Here is a 20800-nt window from a genome sequence, read left to right as displayed (position 1 = left end):
TGTGTGTAAAAGCACACATGCCTTCACAAGAGCTGTGAAATCCTTACTTGTATGTGTGTTTAAGACATTTCTAATGAATTAATTTTAGGTTTTAGTGTTTTTATAATGTACAATATTGCATTATAAATGAGAGACGCATGAGTTTTTATCTTCCAAGAGATCCAAAGACAGGCAAAGGTGAAGGCTGAAGAAGCTATAAAATGTTAAAAATATGGAATAAAGTAATAATAAAACTAAAAGATGAAAAAAACAGGTAATTGCCTTGGCGCTCAGAGGGTTAATCGGCCTTACAAATTGGCCCACTTTCCTTCTAACGTGTAGGAACAGGGAACACTGTGCTTGGAAAAACACACACACACATCCTTGAACTGTTTTCTCATTAACCTGACACACTGGCACATTTCCACCTCTTTTTAACTGTGTTTTTAATAGAAGCGGCGATCGTTTCATTGAGGAGAAGACCCTGCTGTTGGCTGTGCGCTCCTACGTCTTCTTCTCCCAGCTCAGCGCCTGGCTCAGCGCCTCCCATGGTATCGTCCCGAGAAACATCCTGTACAGGTCAGACATAACACTCACTGAGGACTTTGACACTGGTGGGCTGAAGGCTTTTAGATACCAGATTATCAAAGCTGCAGGAAACTTTATCTAAGGTTGTGTTCTTTTCAAATTTATATATAGGTGTGAAGCTTGTGTGGTTGAAATTGAAACAGAGGAAGAAAAACTGATTTTCTGAAGGCTCTCGACAAATCCTAGAAGTTTTAAAGATCCCATATTGTAAAAAGTCGGATTTTGATGTCTTTTTTAATATGAAGAACATATAGGTGCTACACAAATACTCTGAAAGTGTCAAAGCGCTTAATCCACAGAGAAATGCTCGCTCACAGTCCGTATTCAGAAATTGTGCTTTTAAGTGAGCCGTCAGGACTTCTGTGAATTTGTGATGTCAAAACTATACTAGACTGTTTCAAACTTGAAACATGAACATTCTGAATGGTGCTTTTGTATTTTTCTGTTGGAGTGTTTTGCAGTGTATGTGAATGACAACAGCTGACAGGAAGTAAACATGGCCCCAAGCTGTTGCTAAGCAATGAAACTGACAATAGACCAAATCACTGTTGACTTCGCACTAACAACAACAGTCACTTCCAGATAGACAACTGGCTGTTGATTTCAGTTGTGTTGATGTTTAAAATCAGCAAACTTCTTGATTTCTTAGGCCTAGTTGTAACATTCAAGTGTATATTTTAGTTAAACTCTTTGGTCCGACCTATCTGATGTCTATGTTGTGCTTATTTTATATTCTGTGTTGCAATACGTATTTTAGCCACCTAGAAAAATGTGTATGTGTAAACTATATTTGTATATAGTGTACACTCTGCTTTGCCTTGTGCACTAATTAATCCCTGCTGTGGTAGCCCAGTAACTCCAGTGTTCTGCAAAGTAAAATTACTGGCTTTGTCAATGGTATCTTGTAGCTTTGATATAACAGCCTCAGTTTCCTGTCAGAGAGGACTGTCTAATGGCAAGGTAACGCAGTGAAAATATTCTAAATATAGTGCACAATTAAAATGATACTGATTTTTTTAATCTAGCCTTTTTCGATGGCAAAGAAAAAAGAATTGAGGCAGTGTTTGCTCAGCACCGTTTAATTTATTTTACATGATTGGAGGGTTTTCAAAAAGTTACTGTAAACAGACGTGATTTAGTTAAGACCATATGGACTGTTTCAAACTTGACAACATAAACATTCTAAATAGATCCCTTTGTATGTTTTGCAGTGTCTGTGAATGACATCAGCTGACAGGAAGTAAACATGGACCCAAGCTGTTACCTAGCGATGCTATTCCAGTGAAACAGTCAGTAAAGATAGAAAGTGCTGCTACAATGCCATTACAGAGAGCATACATGGGGAAGACCCAGAAACATTGACCAATCAGATTAGTGAGGGGCTTTTTCAGGAAGAGAGGCTTAGAGACAGGTGCTTAAACAGAGCATTTCACACGTAAGCTGAATCAAGGTATATTCAGGCAGACAGTATGAGAAAAATAAAGTGGTTTTTGAACATTAAAGCATGTAAATAGAAACCCAAAATACAAATATAAACCTGAAAATGAGTGTAATATGCGACCTTTAAGGTGTAAGAGTTAACTATGGCGTGTTAATTGAACCTCTCTCACTGTCTCTGTCAAACAGAATCAGTGCTGCTGACGAGGAGCTGGTATGGCAGTTCTCCCAGCCGCCTTCAGAACACATTTTCCCCGTCCCTAATGTGTCCCAGAGTGTTGCACTGCAGGTTCGTGTCCAGTCACTCCCCCGCCAGCCCACCTACCCCACCCTGGCCTGCAGCATCCATACTGGCCTGCCTCCACGTTACAGCAAGACCCCCAGCCTCAGCCCAAACCTCAACAGCCATGGTGGCCTGCCCACCCACAAAAAGAACCAGGACCCCAGTAAAGACAACCTCCTTCACAACTCTAACATCTACAGCAAAACCTCCAACTCCATGTCCGGCCTTCTCCTCAATGGATTACCCATTCCTAACCTTCCCATCAACAACATCCCCATTAACAGCCTTCCCCACACTGCTGTTCCTCCTCCTTATAGCAAGAAGAGCCAGGAGCCCGGTGAGGACCACATGTATCAGAACGGAGAGCTTCCGCAGGTCAACATCCCCCAGCGTCAGGGCTCCCCACTGTTCCAAAGGTCCCCTCACTCCCCCACGCCCTCCCGCTCCCACTCCCCCTCTCCACTTCCCCCAAGTAAAGCAGGGAAGTGGTTGTACTCAGCTCTCAATGGCTCATCTGACCCCACACAAGTAGAGGACTATGGCTCTGGCACCAACAGCAGTGATAGGTCAAAGGGGCCCCTCCCTGAGCCACTGAGAGCTTTTAAAAATTTCTCCTTGGCTGAGCCACCCCGTTGTCCCTCCCCAAGGCCTGCCACCGAGACAAACCCCCTTATTGGCTCCCTGCTGCAGGAGAGACAGGAAGTTATCGCCCGCATTGCACAGAGGCTCAACTTCTGCGACCCCACAGCACCGCCACTCCCTCCTGGCCTTTTTGCTTCTGACAACCCTCCCAAAGCCATGTGGGGCAGTAACCATGATGACATAACTGCCAGTAAGACCAAAGAGCCCGAGGTACCGCCCTATGAGTCTGTGGGACGTGTGTGGCCCGGCCCCTTCAACACACCCGTGACCGACACATCTTTCAGCAAACGGGAGAGCTCCTCCCCTAAACCTGCAGCCTGCAGGAAGCTGAGAATGACTGAGACCAGAGACGGAGAGGAGGAGAGAAATGGAGAGAAAGAGAAGGAGAAAGAGAGGGAGAGAGACAGCTCCCTGATCGCCCAGGCAGTACAAGACATAACTAGACTCATCCAGGAGAGACTGTCTGTCCCCTCTCTGTCCCCAAGGCACAGCAGGAGCGGCAGCCATCTGCACCATACACACACAACGACAGTCACACACACGGTCCGCACGTACTCACACACCACACACATCCCACAGGCCTCACACACTGCCACCAACGGCTACACCAACGGCCACATACCCAGCCATGAACCTCACAGAGGCAGCAGTCGCACCGCTGCCACACCTGCGCCCGTTTGCACAGACAAGCCCCGAGTTGATCCGGGGCCCGAATGCCATTCACCCCGGGCCCAAAATGGTGCTCACTTTACACTTGAAGAACCCTCATTGAAAGACCAGTCCCACACCCAGGCTGGTCGGTGTTTACGAACTCCCCCACAGGAAAAGCTCAGAGTCAGGACACCCAGCAGCCATGAAACCCCCCCTGCCTCCCCTGTCCTTGAGAACAGCCCAAGGAATGCCCAGATCTTCAGTTGGACTTGCAATGCTGCCAGTCCAGCCATGAACTGTAACATAAGCCACAACCACAGCAAGCCTCAGCCTCAGTCCCAGACGCAGTGCTGTGCACCAGCCCAGGCCTCTGCCCTGCAGGATGAGAACCAGGCACCCTCGGTGTCTGGATGCTCCAGCACCTCCAGTCCAGACATGACTCCCCCTTCTACAGTCCTGGTAAGGGACTCCCCATTTTCATAAGCATTGTTTGTCCATATATCAGTGAGTGATAGCCCATTAACTAATCTGCAATCATTCTATTTCGTCCCACCCTATCCCTGAGGCTTGGTTTAACTGCATCACTATAAAAGGGATTGTTTCAACATTTTGGCAAATAATCCTGTTAGCTTTATTGCTGACAGTTGGAAGAGAAAATTGATACCACTTTTATGTCTGTATGGCGAATATGAAGCCACAGCCAGCAGCCACTTAGCTTAGCACAAAGACAGGGAACAGCGGGAAACAACTCACCTGACTCTGCCCAAAAGTAGATATAAAAGGATGTTGTCTGCTCAGGTGCTCTTTGGGTACACTGTCTTCAGCCTCTTTTGGTGTGCTCAGCCAGACAGAAGTTTTTTTTTTTTTTAACAGATGTCATTCAATATACAGTAGAATGTTTTCATATAGAAAGCATGTGTTGATAGTCTTTTGTAAAAAATCTTTTCAATAATTGGAGAATTGTAATTCCTCACCGTATTTTTATTTTTCGGGAAAAAAAAGAATCACAAGGCCGACTACAGAAGTTTCAATTAAGTTAGTGAGTTATTGAGACCTTAAACAAGTGCAGACCAGACTGCACATGTGTTGTACCCCAATGATATGACACGATTTCACACTGTGTCCCAGCTTTCATTTAATATCCTTGGCTGTTAGCAGTAGACTCCTCTTCATCATGATATCAATCTTCTGATGCTCAGCAAGAAAGCAAGTAGGTGTGTCTTCTGAAAATGTTGAACTCTTCTTTTAAGTCATATTCTAAAAACAACATTTAGCTTCTATTATTATAGGAAATTATATATTTGATTAAACAAATAACTCATTCCAGACAAAATTGTTAAGCAGCCTAAATGATTTACTAAGGCATTGAAGCCTTAAGGGGAACGCCACCTAAATTAATAATTCCAGCATGTTATTTCCATGGTCTAAGAAAGTTAAATCAATATTTGTGAACATGAGCTGCTCTCTCTCAAAGCCAGAAACCACAGAAGTAAGTCTCAATCTTGTGATGTCATAGGGTATAAAGTCTGGAGCTTCTTCATAGACAATGAATGGAAGACTGATACTGTGAAGCCACAGGATGTTTGTTTTCTTTTTAATACCCAAATGAGCTTTATTCTATCATAGAGATCTCAGCTCTGAGACACAAAATGTACCCATATACTCAGAATGTTCCCCTGGGTGCTCTCAGTGTCATCTGGAACATCTTTCCCAATTCATTGTCAATGGAGCAGCTCCAGACTTTGTACTTGATGATATCATACATTTGAGCTTTGGCACTTTAGCTTTTGGTTTTGGGACAGATGTGTTCATGTTTACTTGTATTTGTGGACTGTCTCAGACCACAGGAATAACATGTATGAATTTTGAAAGTGTGCCTAGTTCCCATTTAATTTCCGATATCAGAGATAACTACAGCCATCACATTTTTCAAATATAAGATGTCAAACTGGAGGGAACCTCCTCATTTATACACACTGCTCAGTTTTAATGGGTGATTTTAATGAGTGTTTTGTTGGGAGCAGGTGGGACTGATAGGGTAATCAAGATGGCATACGATACTTGAGAATATGATACGATAAATGCAGATTTATTTCAGTTTACTTGCAAACCACCCTGATCCCTCTCCATCTTATTGCTCCAGCGAGCTCACAGCCCCTCCCCGCTGCGCCCCTGCAACAGCTGGAAGAAACAGAATCGCCACTCATTAGATGCCACAGCGACCAAGGCCTTCCACCCCTGCACTGGCCTGCCTCTGCTCTCCAGCCCTGTAAGAAACACACACACACACACACACACACACACACACACACACTCATCTTCACTGTGAAACTCACAGTCATTGTCAGTTCCTGCTTTGTCCATTTGTCCACTTTCTACACGCAGGCCCACAGTCACAAACATGTACTGACTCAGCCATCGTCGGTCTCCATGCAGTTGTGTTTGCCATAATACCACACTCACTCCCCTTTATTTCAGGCCATCTGAAGCATTACTCACAGTACTTTCACAAGTGTTCGAAGTGAGCCTGTGAATGCTTGTCGTAAAGAGACTTTGAAATATCTGGCAGTTGTTTTTATTGCTGCTGCTGCTGCTGCTGCTGGGCCACTGTGTTGTTAGCCAGGGTTAATGTACACACAAAAACACACACACACATAGGCAGGTGAGGCACGTGACTCATCTGCTCCTCATCAACCACGGTCAAGTTGTTTCACTGAGTTTGTCAGTTACCACACTCCCAGATCATCACAGTTTCCTGCCCTCTGATCGGTCTCGCTCACACGTGTAAACACTAAAACGTACACACAGACACTCCTGTGAACTCTCAGTCTCACACAGTCTTAACAACACACAAGCTCACACATATTCACATAGACATCATGCAGAAAATTCATTCATATGTTTGTATGTATGGAGTTTTTACACTAGATAGTGATTTTGAAAATACATAGTTTAATGAGAGATTTAAAATGTATTTTTCCTGTCATTTTAAACTCAGCTATTAACACATTTTGTCCTTTTAAATTCCTTTCCTGTAATCTTAATATTTCAATTTAAGAGCCCTATATTTTCAAAAGATGAAACTACTGCCTTGTCCTCCAAGCTCTTACCTGGATACTGTGACAGTTTGTCTGTGCTAATCATGTCCTGTGCATCTGCGGCAGGTTCCTCAGAGGAGAAATCAAACAGGCTACTTTGACCTGGACACCTCTGTGGCTGGCTGTAAGGGTTTGCCTTGGGCCTCTGGGAAAAGGTACACATTTTCTCACCTGGGATCTTTGTTAGCACAGTTACCAGACTCCAACGCAGTTTGTCCACGTGGACAAGGTCAGGATGCTGTCATGGGTTTGACGCAGTCTTAGTAACAGTTAAAGGACAAACAAGTTTTTTTGTTTTGCAGTTAACCTCCCACATCATCTGTTTATTATAGTACCATCTGGATCAAGTTACTCATACTGTGCATAATTTTAAAACTTGTTTTTCTCACTACGCAACATTTCAGCTGTTACAATGAACCAGTGCCAGCAAGGCAAACTCTGGCTTTGTTTTCTTTTATTGTTGTGTTTAAAGTTTAATATTTGTTCAAGGTTTTTTTTTTGTTTGTTTACTGGCAGTATTAATGACGCTATCCAAAGTCCAAAGGGATCTATATTAGAGACTCTGTTTGCTACAGCTGCCATACTTAAACCCTAACACGCTGACATAGCCTTGAATCAGCAACAGGTTTTAGAAGTATTGTCTCTTGTGTTGAGAGATCAGACAATAAGAGTGTTGTTCGGAGTGCCGGGGTTAGGTCAGCCCTGTTCTGCTGACTATTCCTCTCACGCTGCCACCTGCTGAAGCTCTGCTGTACTGTGGCTGCATCTAGAATCACACACATTCTGCTCAAAATGGCAGACAGAACTGAATTGGCTTTATATACACACAAGCTTCACGGCACTGCCTACACACACAGCAGATGTGGGTGGTAGCTCAGTGCAGCTTTTTATAAAGCAGATGTTTTTAGAGTTCAGCCTTCGGGGTGTAAAGTTCATTTTAGCCACCGGAGGAGATCTGTTCAATTTGGCTGCGGCTGGTAAAAGCCATCGTCATGCTTCTATGTATGATTTTCTTTCTTTTTTAATTCAAGGAAATGTATGATTAAAAATTTATATACAGAAATTGCATTTTTTCCTGTCTGTTCCTTCAGTAGATCAAGATATCAGAGTCAGAAACATTTAGAGATGACTGATTGCACTTTTGTTTACACACAAATGAAATTGAGTCTCAGATCATTTTATCTCACCCTGGATGCACGTCCACTTAAACATGCCAGAAATGCTTTTCACGTAAGCATCTTAAGATGCTCTGTCACACATCTCGCCTTGAAAACAAGTTGATCAGGTGTGTGTGTGTGTGTGTGTGTGTGTGTGTGTGTTTTAACCCTTCAGGGTGTGTCCAAAGAGAGAGGGGTACACCGATGAGTCACAGCAGCTGTTCAGTGCCAGCGCTCCACCTGCCAGTCTCAGTCTGCTGGGAAACTTTGAGGTATAACACACAGACACAGAAAAGTGTACTCACACTCATGCTATTTTTCTTTTCAATTCAATTACAACGATCAAATTAAACAAAAATTAAATGACATTATGATGTCTTTTCCCCAGGAGTGTGTGCTGAACTATCGCCTGGAGCCTTTAGGGTTAGTGGAGGGTTTTACAGCAGAGGTCGGAGCCAGTGGGTCCTTCTGCCCCAGTCACCTGACCTTACCCGTAGAGGTGTCATTCTACAGTGTATCCGATGACAATGCTCCCTCACCATATATGGTGAGATCTTTTTTTTTCTCAAGTTAGTCAATCAGTAATATTTCTTTTACAGGCCTGTGTGACTGAGCCTTGTTTACATGTGCTGTCCACAGGGTGTGATAAACCTGGAGTCCCTGGGGAAAAGGGGCTACCGTGTACCTCCATCAGGAACCATTCAAGTGGTGAGAAGACTGTCAGGGTTTTGTTTTCATAAATGTAGAAATTATCTAAAAGTATTTACCTCTATAAAGTATCTGCATCATGGTGTACACACATAGCTGAGAACAAAGAGCAAATTACACCAACTAACAAAGGGAAAGGGAGACCCCTAGTGGTCATAGAGAAAAATTCATCATGTAACAAGAGTATGTTTTTATTAATTTATGTACTTATTTTCTGAATTTGAAATGCATTTTCCTCTATATAATTGAAGTCCATTTCTTAGCATGATTTATGCAGGCACGTAGGGTTCTGTTGTGTTGTTGTAGATTGATGAAGTAAGGTCACAAAGAGTTAGAAACCTGCCTAAGTGCTCTCTGGTTATACCTTTCAGACCTTATTCAATCCCAACAAGACAGTTGTGAAGATGTTTGTTGTGATGTATGACCTACGAGCCATGCCAGCTGGACACCAGACCTTCCTGCGCCAGAGAACCTTCTCTGTGCCCGTCCGCCGTGACACAAACAATCAGACCAGCAGGAAGTCCCTCGGCCAGGGACGCACTTTGCGCTACCTCGTTCATCTGAGGTAAACTGGCTGTTAGTTTGTCTCTAGTGCACACTGAAACTGGAATGTATCCAGTAGCTGTGATGTTTCTTTTCCCTTATTCATCCTCTCTGTCCTTCGTCCATCTGTCCAAACCCAACCAGGTTCCAGAGTTCTAAGTCTGGGAAGATCTACCTCCATAGGGACATCCGTCTGCTGTTTTCCAGGAAGTCCATGGAGGTGGACAGTGGAGCTGCCTACGAGCTCCAGTCCTCCACAGAGTCCCCAATCGACCCACCGTTCTCTCCACGCTGCTGAGACCCGACTCCCTCCCTCCTCCCCCTCCTGGCAGGCGACTGCCGAAGCTTCAGTCACACCTTGATGCCAGCAAAAGACTCTTACGCAGCCCATGGCAAAATGAACGTCTCTAAAAGAGGAGCAATTTAAGGACTGCAGTCAACAAGACTCACCTGGCATGTGCCCAAAATCTTAAGTGTCATCCCTTCTGTCACCCAGAACTGACAAGTGGGGGTGGGCTAAGAGCCTGGGAGACTCGTCAGAATTGATGTTCTTTGTTAAGTGCACAACCTTGGATCAAAGAAAATGGGTCAAAGGTTACAGTTGTAGAGTGTGTTTCAGATCCTGTTCTCCTGGGTAAAAAGGCCTTACCAGATATGATGTGTCATTCTTTTTCCTGCTGTTGTGTGTATCCCCTCCAGCGTCTGGCAGGAGAGAGACCAGTGATCGTCTTCAGAATCAGTTAGATACTTAAATTATTTCAGCAGAGTTTAGGCTTCTTTACTCTGTTTGCTCAACTCAAAATGTTAATCGGACCTGTACTTGACAAAATGAATAAGTGTTCAATCTCAGTTAATTTAGTTATTAATGCAATACACGGCCCTTTTAATGATAAAACACTTTATTTTAAATTTGGAGATTAGATTGATTGAAATCAAAGTGAACGCAGCTTTGACCCTGTGATTGCTGAGCTTGGAGCAGAGGGAGCGCGCATGGAAGAGGAAGCGGGCGGCAGACTGTGGTGCAACGCCATTCCCTCGTCCAAAAAAAAAAACCCATACCATGGACCACTAAAGTTCAACAAGCAATCAAGCTTGAGTCAACTGAAAGCATCACAGCAGAAAATCAGTGCACTGTGGATTTTTTTTCTCATTATAACTGGAAATGAAACAGAAAATAGTAATATTCTAATACTTTTGTACTGTTACAGAACCACTTTATTGGAAGTGTTGCAATAGAAAGAGTAACCTTAGTTTAGTGTTTACACATTCACTTTTCAGTTTACTTACCATCAGTTTATTTAATATTTAAATTAATATTTCAGTTACTACTTGTGACGTCTGTCATGCTAAGATGATGTAGTGCAAACTGTATATCATAGTATGTATTTTTGACATTAATATTCAAATCTGAAAAAATATATCTATATATCTTCTAAAGCAATCTTGAAGGCTGCTCTGTCTCTTTGTGTTTTGTTTTGTTTTTTTTCCTCAACGTGTTTCCCACCACTGCATTTCCATACAGTCACACACTGGAATGAAAGGAACTAAACACAGGGGATTTCTGCTGCTTCTTTAGATTTAGTCCCTAACAACAGAGCTGTGGTGCAAGTTTGAGTTTTTGGAATTGCATCAGTCACAGATACCTTATGGATACATTTTTATATGACAATAAAGAACTTGAAAGTTGACATCATGGTAGTATTTCAACTAAGATTTCTGAATGCAAAGTTCAGTATAGTTTAGCTTGGTTGACACGGACATCACAGTAGCATCTGAATCATGCACAAGAACCAGATGCACTTTGTTAAGTGTTTGTAGTGAGACACTAATTTGCAACATCTGTCCACGGACAAATCAATTTTGTTTCTGCTGTGAGGCGTGTTACAGTGACACCCTTAACAGATGTAAACTCAAACAAGGTAGTGATAAGGGACCAAAAATAGCATAAAAGCACTGGTAACAGAGGGGCCAGAGTGTTTTTTTACAGGTGATAGGACAGTTAAGAAGTCTTAACACCACCTATCTGTAGACCGGCAGATTCTGAACACGTTTCTCTTGGTAAATGGGAATTATGTCAGTTAGTATACTTAGTATGTTTCATACAATGGCACAACCTTACAGCTGGCACATTTTAGAATCAGACGAAAAACACTAAATGCAACATGTGTCCAAAATATTGAGCCTAAATGTGAGAGAACACCTCTTAATAGGCAAAGATTGCATCACCCAACTTATTAACATTAAGACATATGAATAGCAGTCCCTTTATAGCACAGCACTGATATATTCCCTGACTCTTAATTCTGTGTGATGCAGCTTGAAGTCAGCACTACTTCACACCCATAAAACTGCACACAGCAGTTTACAACAGCTAATAGTAGTAGTAGCATGCTGTCAGTTTAGCACACACAGCTGCAAATATAGTAGGTGGTGGTCATTTATTATGGTGACCACTGGGTGCTTAAATGCATCTGCCCTGCTTAGCCATATGTGTATGCATCATTTATTTTTTGCATGGTGACAAAGTCAGGCTGTATGTCTGCTTGTGTCACATGTGTATGCTGTGTTGCTTAATTCACCTGTAATTTAGCACAATGTGAGCAGAGCTACTGCATATGCCAGTCTCTTAATACACTGCAGGAGGAGAAAATGTTGGTACAGGAAAATAAACTTTCTTTAATTTGACAAAATGAGCATGTAGAACACATCAGGTAATAACAGCACATGTAGAAAAAAAGTAGGAATGACATAAGTATATGTGAAAAGTTCAACTTACAGTATTTCAAGTCAATTTCGTAAAAATATATGATACATACAGGACTCAGAGAAACAAATTACATACACTTTTTGTTTTTAAAGAACTGAGTGATTTGAGAAGAACCTTAGATTCTAGGAGAAAAGATAAAAAATTCAGCAGTTGACTAGGATAATTTATGTTTGTAAATAAAACATTTAGCATTTAGAATAACAGAATTAATAAAATATTCAAGAGTCCTACTATCTGGATTTACAATAATAACAAATAATATCCTTAAAATTGAAGGAGTAAACTGAATTACAGGTTTCAAAGACATGAGATTCCAGATTGATCCAAAATCTTATGGATATTTAACATTAAAAAAGATGAAATATAGTTTCTATAGTCTATTATGTTCTAACAAAAAGAGCAGGTAGTATCAGTGTCTGTAAAGTTAGTTATTAGGCAACTGGCAGGGTATATTCTATGTACAATTTTGAGGTATACTTCTTTAGCCTTATTTAAGATACAATACTTCTAAGGTAAGAGCCAAGCCCCTCTCCTACTTATGTTCTCAGTTTTAGGCCTCCAGAAAAACTTGTGTGGGAACATAAACCGAGTTGATCAGCAAAGCATTCATCATAATCCAGATCTGAGGATTATTTGACTGAAATCTGGGTTTTTGTTACAGCACAGACAGGAGGCCTATGGCGTCGATTCAACGCAGAAGTATAAATTAGCTGTAACAACATGATGCACTCAGGTGCACCGGAGTTGAGGTAAGAAGAAGTAACAAGTTTTTTAAAACCGTCACTATAAGCATTAATTTCTGACTAAGGCTCTTAATAAACTACGTACCGCAAACATCCGAGTGTTCTGTGTAGTAAATAAAGAAAACAGACATATTGTAGTTATTGTTCTCAATTTCACCATTATAATTTGAGTAATGTTTGTTCTGGTTATTCTGCATATATTGTTTGACTGGTCCACAAAGCATTGAAATGTTTCTTAAACAGCTGAGCTGTAACTACTGGGTAAGAGTGTAAGATATGGCTGTTCATTGTGAGAATTTATTGTGTTGCTTATTCTGCTCAGACTTCTTGTTTACAACATAGAGTGGATTATTGATTGATTATAATTTTAATGTTGACAGTGACAGTGAAAATGAAAAGGTCATAGGCATCTTCCTTACAAGGTGAAAGATTCAATGCAGCCAACAAAAGCAAGATGAAGACATAAACAGTGTGTAACTGTGCAATCTAAAGAAAGTAGTTGTTTGCACCTAACAGTCTACCAAGCAATCAGATAACTGTGTGTATTTAGTATACTATTATACTGTATATGTATATGGTACATTATATAAGATTATATAAAAATCTCCTCCATCCGTTGACATAGGTGAGTGGTTAAGGCCATGATGATTGGATAGTTTGTGGTGACAACTGGGTCGGTCAGGTTTACAACCTAGCACTTGCCCTCAGTCACAAAAACAACTGTTCGTGGTCTTGTAAATATGTAATAACTCATTAATTAATTCATCATACTGCAGTTTATATCTTTAAGGTTACATTGTGATTTATTTTCATTCACCAAGAATAATATCAATAAACTTCTATCTAATCAATATCTATCAATACAATTTAGTTTCCCATTAAAAGATGACAACAGTGAGCCTTGTTGTGCGTCTAGAACCGGCTCGATCAGCTCCTGATGTATCTGGGAGTCCACGAAGTCCAACGGGGCCTGAACAAAACACATAAAAGATCTTCTATCACAAAGATAAATAACGTCTCTGTTTTCACACAGTGACGTCTACAGGCCTGATCATTGCTAACATACATTCAAAAATCTAATGACCTGATGCACAGCTAGACTCTCAGACACCACCAAATCATACTGCCATACACCATCCTGATCCACACTACCTTGATTTCAGACGAGTGAGAGGAAGAGCTCTTTCTGGTCGATGTAGTTCAGCAGCACAGTCAGTCAGGAGGGCTCTTCTTTTACACAGCGTATGGAAATACCTGTAAGAAGAAGATGTAAACAGACAGGTGGCTTCAGTTTATCAACCCAGGCTACTATTACACAGCATTGTTACATGTTATCTGAATGGTTGTATTTACAAGTGGATCTCTGGAGCGCCTGGAGCGTCCAACGTTCACCGAATCATTCAGTGAGGACGGACTGGTTCATGTGGGCGTGTCATACGGGGTTGATGACCATCCTCCCCTGTATGACGTGGACACTTTGGGATAACCAAAGCCCTGGACACTGCCACAGAAACGAGCTAAGCACTGAACATTACTCGTGTTAGCTCAAATATGTAAATAGTTTGTAGTTTAAGTTTTAGTTTTGTAGTTTTAAGGTTAAATTTTGTAGTTTTCAGGTTAAGTTTTGTAGTTTTAAGGTTAAGTTTTTTTTACTTTAAGTTAAGTTTTGTAGTTTATGGTTAAGTGTTGGAACTGTGTGCTGCAAGATGTACTCCTCTCCACCTCTGTCACACAGCCATCTACTGCCTCCACCCTCTGCCTGCATCTTTAACCAGCCAATTGCTGCCCCATGCTCCACCTGCAGACTCTGGAGGACAGCTATGGAAACAGCTCCACCAGCAGCCTCTGAAGTTTCCTGCTCCACCTTAGACCAATAGCCTTTAACAGCCACCATCAGATTCAAATTCTACTATCCACAGCCTCTGCCAGCAACCTGCACCTCCGCCTCCACCTGCAGATTCTGGCAGACAGCTGCAGCCATACCTCCATCTTCCGCCACTAAACTGTCTTGATCCAACCCACACCAAAAGCCTGTCAAAGCAACGTTCAGAGTTAAACTGGCCAAACCTCCACCTACAGTTTCTGCCAGTAACCTGCAGTTGCTGCCTCCACCTGCAGATACTGGCAGACTGCTGTGGCCAAACCTCCATCTACAGCCTCTGCCAGCAACCTGCAGTTGCTGCCTCCACCTGCAGATTCTGGTAGACAGCTGTGGCCGAAACCTCCACCTACTACAGCCTTTGCCAGCACGATGAGAAATAAATTAGCCAAACCTCCACCTATAGCCTCTGCCAGCAACCTGCAATTGCCGCCTCCACCTGTAAATTCTGGCAGACTGCTGTTACTAAACCTCCACCTACTACAGCCTCTGCCAGCAACCTGCACCTCTGCCTCCACCTGCAGATTCTGGCAGACTGCTGTGGCCAAACCTCCACCTACGGCCTCTGCCAGCAACCTGCACTTCCGCCTCCACCTGTAGATTCTGGCAGACTGCTGTTGCCAAACCTCCACCTACTACAGCCTCTGCCAGCAACCTGCACCTCTGCCTCCACCTGCAGGTTCTGGTAGGGTTAGGGGTTAGGGTTTCATTTTGAGTGAAATGAAAGAAATGAAAATGAATGAAAGTTCACTGTAGGAGCTTTAATCCCCTACAATGAACTTTAATTTTGAGTTGATTTTGGCGACCCTGTGGACAAAAGCGGTAGTGTTTTGCCGGAATGAAGCCTACATTTCCCATGAGCTCTAGTGCGTATTGTTGTAAAGACGTTTACCTGGCTCGTGCATGTGTTTGTTTTGGGGATGAATGAAACAACAAGATGGGAAAACTTTGCCCCCGCTCCTATCGGGGATCCCAGCTCCACCTCTCCGGCGTAAGCGCCACCGCCGCCGGAGACAGCGCACTAGGTGGCACGTCTCTTCTTCTTGGCCCCCAGAGTGGCAGGATGGGCGGCTTGCTTTCCTGGCGTCACACTGGGAACGAAGAGTTTCTTAGCCCACGCACCTTTAAGCTCCTGGGGCCTGCTCTGACCCCGGCTGCTTGCCGGGGGTTGGGGCTGAAGCTTGGGGATGCAGTAGACTGGTCGAGCCACAGCTTGGGCAAACGTCTGTTGGGGTGCAGTGGGGGGAGGGGTGGCACTTTTCTAGGGAGACACAGCTGGAGTGCTTCACCTTCCCTCTTCTTCTCCTCACAATGTTTCTGCATAGTGGCTACCGCTGGGCTGAATAGGCCTTTAGGGTCCACAGGGACATCGAGGAGCTGGGACTTCTCCTTGTGAGAGAGGCTGGACAGGTTTAGCCATCTCGCCCTCTCCTGAGCGACCATCACGGCCATGGCTCGACATGTCATCCTCCAACTCGGCCTGGTAGGCCAGCAGCAGTGACAATGCGTTCAGAGCCTTCACCGACGTAGCCACCGCCTTGTAGCTTTTTTCAGTGAGTGATGACTGAAAAGAATCCGCTTTGGAAGGCAGAGCTGGGCCCGCAGAGGTCATGGTGGATTTCTGTGTAGGATGGAGGTGAGAAGCCAGCAGAGGTTCAACCGGAGGCAGGTGGGAAAAACTGTTCTCCTCCATGTCGGCCCAGTCCAACGCCGCCCCTCCTTGGATGGGGTTTTTGGCAGTGAGAGGATTGCTCCATGACCGGGTCGCCTCTTCCAGGCACTCATGGAAGACCGGCAGAAGCTGTCTTGCAGAGGATTTGGCTTTAGGCAGCCGTTTACCCTTGTACCGAGACGTGGTGGTCTCAGCGGGGGTTTCTGGCCACACTACGCCCAGCTTTGCAGCTGCTCTTCTACACACTCCGTGCAGGTCCGTGCTGTGCATATTAACTCTTTTAAGATAAAAAAAACAACAAAAAAACGTGCCGCTGTGTCCACATACGTTCATGACCACATGAGCAGACGTTACGTCACAAGCTAAAATCTCACTCCGGCCCTCTGACCAAAGTTTGCAACCCTGATATTGTTCATTAAGAGTAAGGATGATGTCATTTTGCAGTTGCAAAGACCTGTGAGGGACACATTTTCCCTCATTTCTAATAGCCTTTTCAGAACTATTTTTTGCAGGATTGCAGTGCTCGCGTTGATCCATGACCATCACTGCCATATTGATTCTGAATAACTTGTTTATGTTGATCCAGAGGCCTGTATTACAAAGCCAGTTAAACTTACCCAGGATATCTTTTTTTTTACCCGGTCTGACTAACCCTAACATTGGACATCTTGATAACTGGTACGACAAAGCTGGTTACCAACTAGTTCAGTCAACTCTGGGTTTTCCTATCCAGCCATGAGCCCGTTCATTTGAAAGAGGAGGGGCTGTTAATGACAAGCGACATCATCAAAACCATGAATGAAGTCGGCTGCTTCATATTTTATGAGATGAAAGAGTGGCGAAAGTGTCTGAGACTGAGAGACAGTAAAATGTCAATGGCGTGGATGTAAATGACACACAATGATAATCTTAACAAAAAATATAGAAACACTGAAAACACTATCCACAACTTCACTGTCTCCCAAGATTTACCTTACCTGTAGGTATCACTGAGCTACATGTGACATTAGTAGAGAGTATTTTTTACTGTTTAGTTGATAAAACTCCTCTCAATATGTCACACAAACACTTTCAATTAACACCAGACTGTGCTGCTGAAGTAAAGGGTGGAAAAGTAGTTAATGATTAATGAGGTCCGTCTGACCGAAATGTTGCACTTATAGTAAGAGGAGCCAATTAACAGTGTGTGCATTATTTTACTAATAAAATATTATCTGTTTTAACCTAGTTCTCATCACACAGGTGTCTCATGTTATGTTGAGCTGCAGTGATGGGATCAGAGTGTGAAATAGCAGCAGTCAGAGGTCAGGGTGTTGGCAGGCTGTGATCTGTTACCCTGAAGTTAACCTGCTCCGGAGCAGGTTAGCTGCTCAGAATAAGTTACCATCACTCTTAGAAGAGATGTGTTAAAAAAATGACACAAAAAATGTGTTGTTACTTGTGTAACGTAGACTCACGGTGTTCCGGACATCACGGTAATCCGGACACTTGACCTTTTCCCGCAAATAAATGAATAAATACTTCCGGGTCATGAGTAATATATATATATATATATATATATATCTGTGTCATCTTTGGTTCCGCCTCTTTGGACTCTGACCACTCCCTTCTTTCAAGAGCCAGTCGTTTCGGAGAAATCAACGTGAGTTTCCAGTGTGCCCCTATGAACGTTCAGAAAGTGGCGGGGGGACGGTTTTACGGCCGGACGCTTCGTGGTGGGGAGGAGCAGACGGCCGGTTTTAAAACATGATAATCCGCCAGCAAAATGACAGAAACGTTTCTAAAGTACTTAGGAGTTACTTCTTGCAAATATTTTTACTTCGTGAAGGGATAAATACAAATTCTATTCTTAACTCAACTGTTAGGTAAGAATGTCAGGGAAAAAGATGTACACCAGGGAGACACTTCAGGCAGCAGTGGCAGAAGTAAAGAAAGGTTCAAGTGTCAGAAAGTGTCTGCTAAATATAACATACCCCGGTCAACCCTTGCTGACCACAAGCTGGGGAGGTTTGAGTGTGGTCCCCATCCCAACAGGGCTGTTAATCAGGAGGAGGAAGAAGCCCTGGTTAAATATATCACTTGGATGGCGGATCATGGGTTTCCCCTGATGAGGGCCATTATTAAAAGCCTCGCCCTGGAGATCATTAAAGACAGCGCCCGGAAGACTCTGGTAAACACAGAGAGGGGCCTCAGTGACAACTGGTGGTCCCGCTTTAAAGCCCGCCACCCAGAGCTGACCACCCGGATACCAGACTCCCTTGATCGGGCCAGGGTCCTTGCTGCCACACCTGAGGCAATAGAGAGGTTTTTTTTGCATTTTTAAGAATATCATCAACACGTACAGTCTCCATGATAAACCCCACCTGATCTGGAACTGCGACGAGACTGGCTTTGGGGATAAGCTGAAGTCCAGGGAGAAGGTGATGTGCCCAAAGGGAAAAAGGCATGTCTACCGCCAGCAGACCACCACCAGGGAGCACATTATGGTGCACATGGCTGTGAGTGCAGCTGGTACACATGTCCCTCCCTTCCTCATTTATCCACGCTGCCTTCCAAGCGTTTCCTATGCCCTGGATGGACCAAAGGATAGCTTATATGGTTATAGTGAGAAGGGCTATATGACCACTGAGCTGTTCAGGAAGTGGCTGGATCACTTTATTAAACACGCGCCCCAAGAGCGCCCCTTAGTCCTAGTTATGGACCAGCACGAAACCCACTGTGGCCGCCATGTAATAGACATGTGCAGAGCCAATGCAATTGAAATTGTGCTGCTCCCCCCACACACCACTCACATGCTCCAGCCGCTGGACATCAGTGTTTTCAACCCCCTGAAGGCTGTCTTCAGCACCCTGGCCAGTCGCATGGGGCTAGTGAGAGGAGACATGGTGATTGGGAAAAAGCAGTTCTTCTCAGTTCTCAAGCATGCCCATGAGAAGGCCGTCACAGCGGACAACATCATGGCCGACTTCAAGAAGGCAGGCATCCATCCTCTTTCGAAAGAGGCAGTGGACATGACACAGGTTAGCTTCTTTATTTTATTTCCTATAATCATTCATATTAATTTTATTATGCACCTTAAATCTTACTTAGTATGAAGAATACTAGTTTTTAACCTGAGAAATCTTTATCTAGATTGTAAAGCTCGGGCCCACCTCCTCCTCCACTGCGTCAACCTCCACCACTTCACCAGCTGCTGCATCTACATCATCCACTCCACCATCTGTGTCCCCTGCCAGTGATACATGCCTGACGTGTAATCAGCACACAAAGAATTACCTTGTCGAAGCTGGCCTAATCCCACACTCGCTCGCCAAGATACTCACAACACCCACATTTGGCCAGAAAGCTGGCGGGGTACGGCGTCGGTTGCCCTTACAGGCCAGGGTCATCACCAGCGACGAGTATGTTGCTCATTTCGACAGGCTGGAGGCGGAGGAGAGGGAAAAGGAGGAACAGAAGAAGAAAGGGAAAGCAGAATTGGAAAGAAAGAGAGGAGAAAAGAAGACCAGAAAATGCAACCCTTCACTGGACAGTGCCGGCCACTGTGCAATCTGCCGCAACACTGCACCACCAGGGTTAGATGCAGACATTGACGAGTGGGTTCAGTGTGAGCTCTGTCAACTGTGGTTTCACTTAGTTTGTGTGGATATGGATGATGTCCCGGATGGAGAGTGGCTGTGTCACAAATGTAGTGTGAATGTAGTGTGAATGTAACTGTTGTGTTAATGTGTCTCACACACACACACACACACAGATTAAATATTGTATATAGTATTCTAACACACACAGAGATTAGTGATTACATAATGTATATAGTATTCTCTCACACACAGATTAAATAATTATTAAATAATGTATATAGTATTCTCTCTCTCTCTCTCCCTCTCTCTCTCTCTCTCACACACACACACACACACACACACACACTAGCTGAATGTATATAGTATTATTCAAAGAAAAGTTAATTATGGTTACCTGTTATATGATGTTCATTCTTCTTTGTTCTTGTTTATTTGCTATGTGGGGAAAGGGGGGGAGGGGGGTTGGGGGGTTAAAGTTAAAATGTTTTCAAATTACTTAAATTTTTAATTATTCAAATTCACCAGAGTTGTGCTTATTAATTCTCCACGTGGTTTTACATTAGCAGTATTTCTAGCTATATAACGTTACCGATATGAATTTAAATTCTGACATAAAGTAATTTATCAACGTTAATACAGTTAATTAGCAGCTTTTTGGAGTGGTGCACCGTCATTTTGAACACATGGCCATGACTACGACGCAACGCCACTTCATATAAGCATTTGTCAACAAAAAAGTAATGTAGAAATGCTTAGAAATAAGAAATATACAATATCTGATTGTTATTCAACTAAAATGTGTGTTTTTATAATGTTAGAAATGACTCCTTCTTACCTGTCCGGAATACTGTGCGTTGAAATGGCCAGCCGTCCAGATTACTGTGAGCAGTCACTGTCATCCAGACAGCGTGACTACTGACTGTTTTTTCAACATTTCTCCCAAATGATTGGCCCAAAATGTGTCAATCAAACTTTGGTATGGGTGTAAGACCTGCCCCCAGAGATAGACACACCAATCAAGCGTATCTATCTGCGCTTTGATATCTTATGGGACTTTTACTGTGCCAAGTGT

General features: G+C 43.4%; 2 protein-coding genes across 8 annotated transcripts in view; one reads left to right on the top strand and one right to left on the bottom strand.

Annotated features, from left to right (window-relative positions):
- The window catches only part of atosa (atos homolog A), a 36724-nt gene extending 25952 nt beyond the window's left edge, over window positions 1–10772 (top strand). The window contains exons 4-12 of the mRNA XM_033621645.2: window positions 433–558; window positions 2194–4039; window positions 5724–5849; window positions 6745–6833; window positions 8011–8107; window positions 8224–8382; window positions 8475–8543; window positions 8915–9108; window positions 9231–10772. Of these exons, the coding sequence (XP_033477536.2) occupies window positions 433–558; window positions 2194–4039; window positions 5724–5849; window positions 6745–6833; window positions 8011–8107; window positions 8224–8382; window positions 8475–8543; window positions 8915–9108; window positions 9231–9384 (2860 nt within the window). The 3' untranslated portion in view covers window positions 9385–10772. The remainder of the gene's footprint in view (window positions 1–432; window positions 559–2193; window positions 4040–5723; window positions 5850–6744; window positions 6834–8010; window positions 8108–8223; window positions 8383–8474; window positions 8544–8914; window positions 9109–9230) is intronic.
- Window positions 10773–11742: 970 nt separating this feature from the next.
- Window positions 11743–20665, bottom strand: LOC144458558 (uncharacterized). Of its 7 annotated transcripts, none has more exons than XR_013487947.1 (7): window positions 20564–20665; window positions 20123–20163; window positions 19300–19570; window positions 18940–19014; window positions 18511–18717; window positions 13749–13850; window positions 11743–13566 (listed from the first exon to the last, which is right to left on the bottom strand). XR_013487947.1 is itself a non-coding variant. In XM_078161041.1 (7 exons), the coding sequence occupies exons 3-6, from the start codon at window positions 19534–19536 to the stop codon at window positions 13830–13832; spliced, it is 369 nt and encodes a 122-aa protein (XP_078017167.1). In that variant the 5' UTR covers window positions 19537–19570; window positions 20123–20163; window positions 20564–20665; the 3' UTR covers window positions 11743–13566; window positions 13749–13829. The 7 variants fall into 7 exon arrangements, 5 of the variants coding, with proteins under 5 accessions (XP_078017167.1, XP_078017166.1, XP_078017177.1 ...); XM_078161041.1 differs by having other exon boundaries at window positions 19471–19570; XM_078161040.1 differs by lacking the exon at window positions 18511–18717 and having other exon boundaries at window positions 18940–19137.
- Between the last annotated feature and the right edge of the window lie 135 nt (window positions 20666–20800).

This window comes from Epinephelus lanceolatus, chromosome 2 (genome assembly GCF_041903045.1).
Source record: "Epinephelus lanceolatus isolate andai-2023 chromosome 2, ASM4190304v1, whole genome shotgun sequence".
Lineage (NCBI taxonomy): Eukaryota > Metazoa > Chordata > Actinopteri > Perciformes > Serranidae > Epinephelus > Epinephelus lanceolatus.
This window is presented reverse-complemented; position numbering and strand designations above follow the sequence as displayed.

Bases quoted from the DNA above. Each gene is read 5' to 3' on its own strand.
- LOC144458558 (XM_078161040.1), bottom strand. From the start codon at position 19,346: ATGCAGCAGCTGGTGAAGTGGTGGAGGTTGACGCAGTGGAGGAGGAG. The intron at 19,138-19,299 runs GTGGGCCCGAGC...CTCTTTCGAAAG, and splicing joins TTGACGCAGTGGAGGAGGAG to AGGATGGATGCCTGCCTTCT. The intron at 13,851-18,939 runs GTGAGTGGTGTG...TTCTTCTTACAG, and splicing joins ATGTCCAGCGGCTGGAGCAT to GTATTTCCATACGCTGTGTA.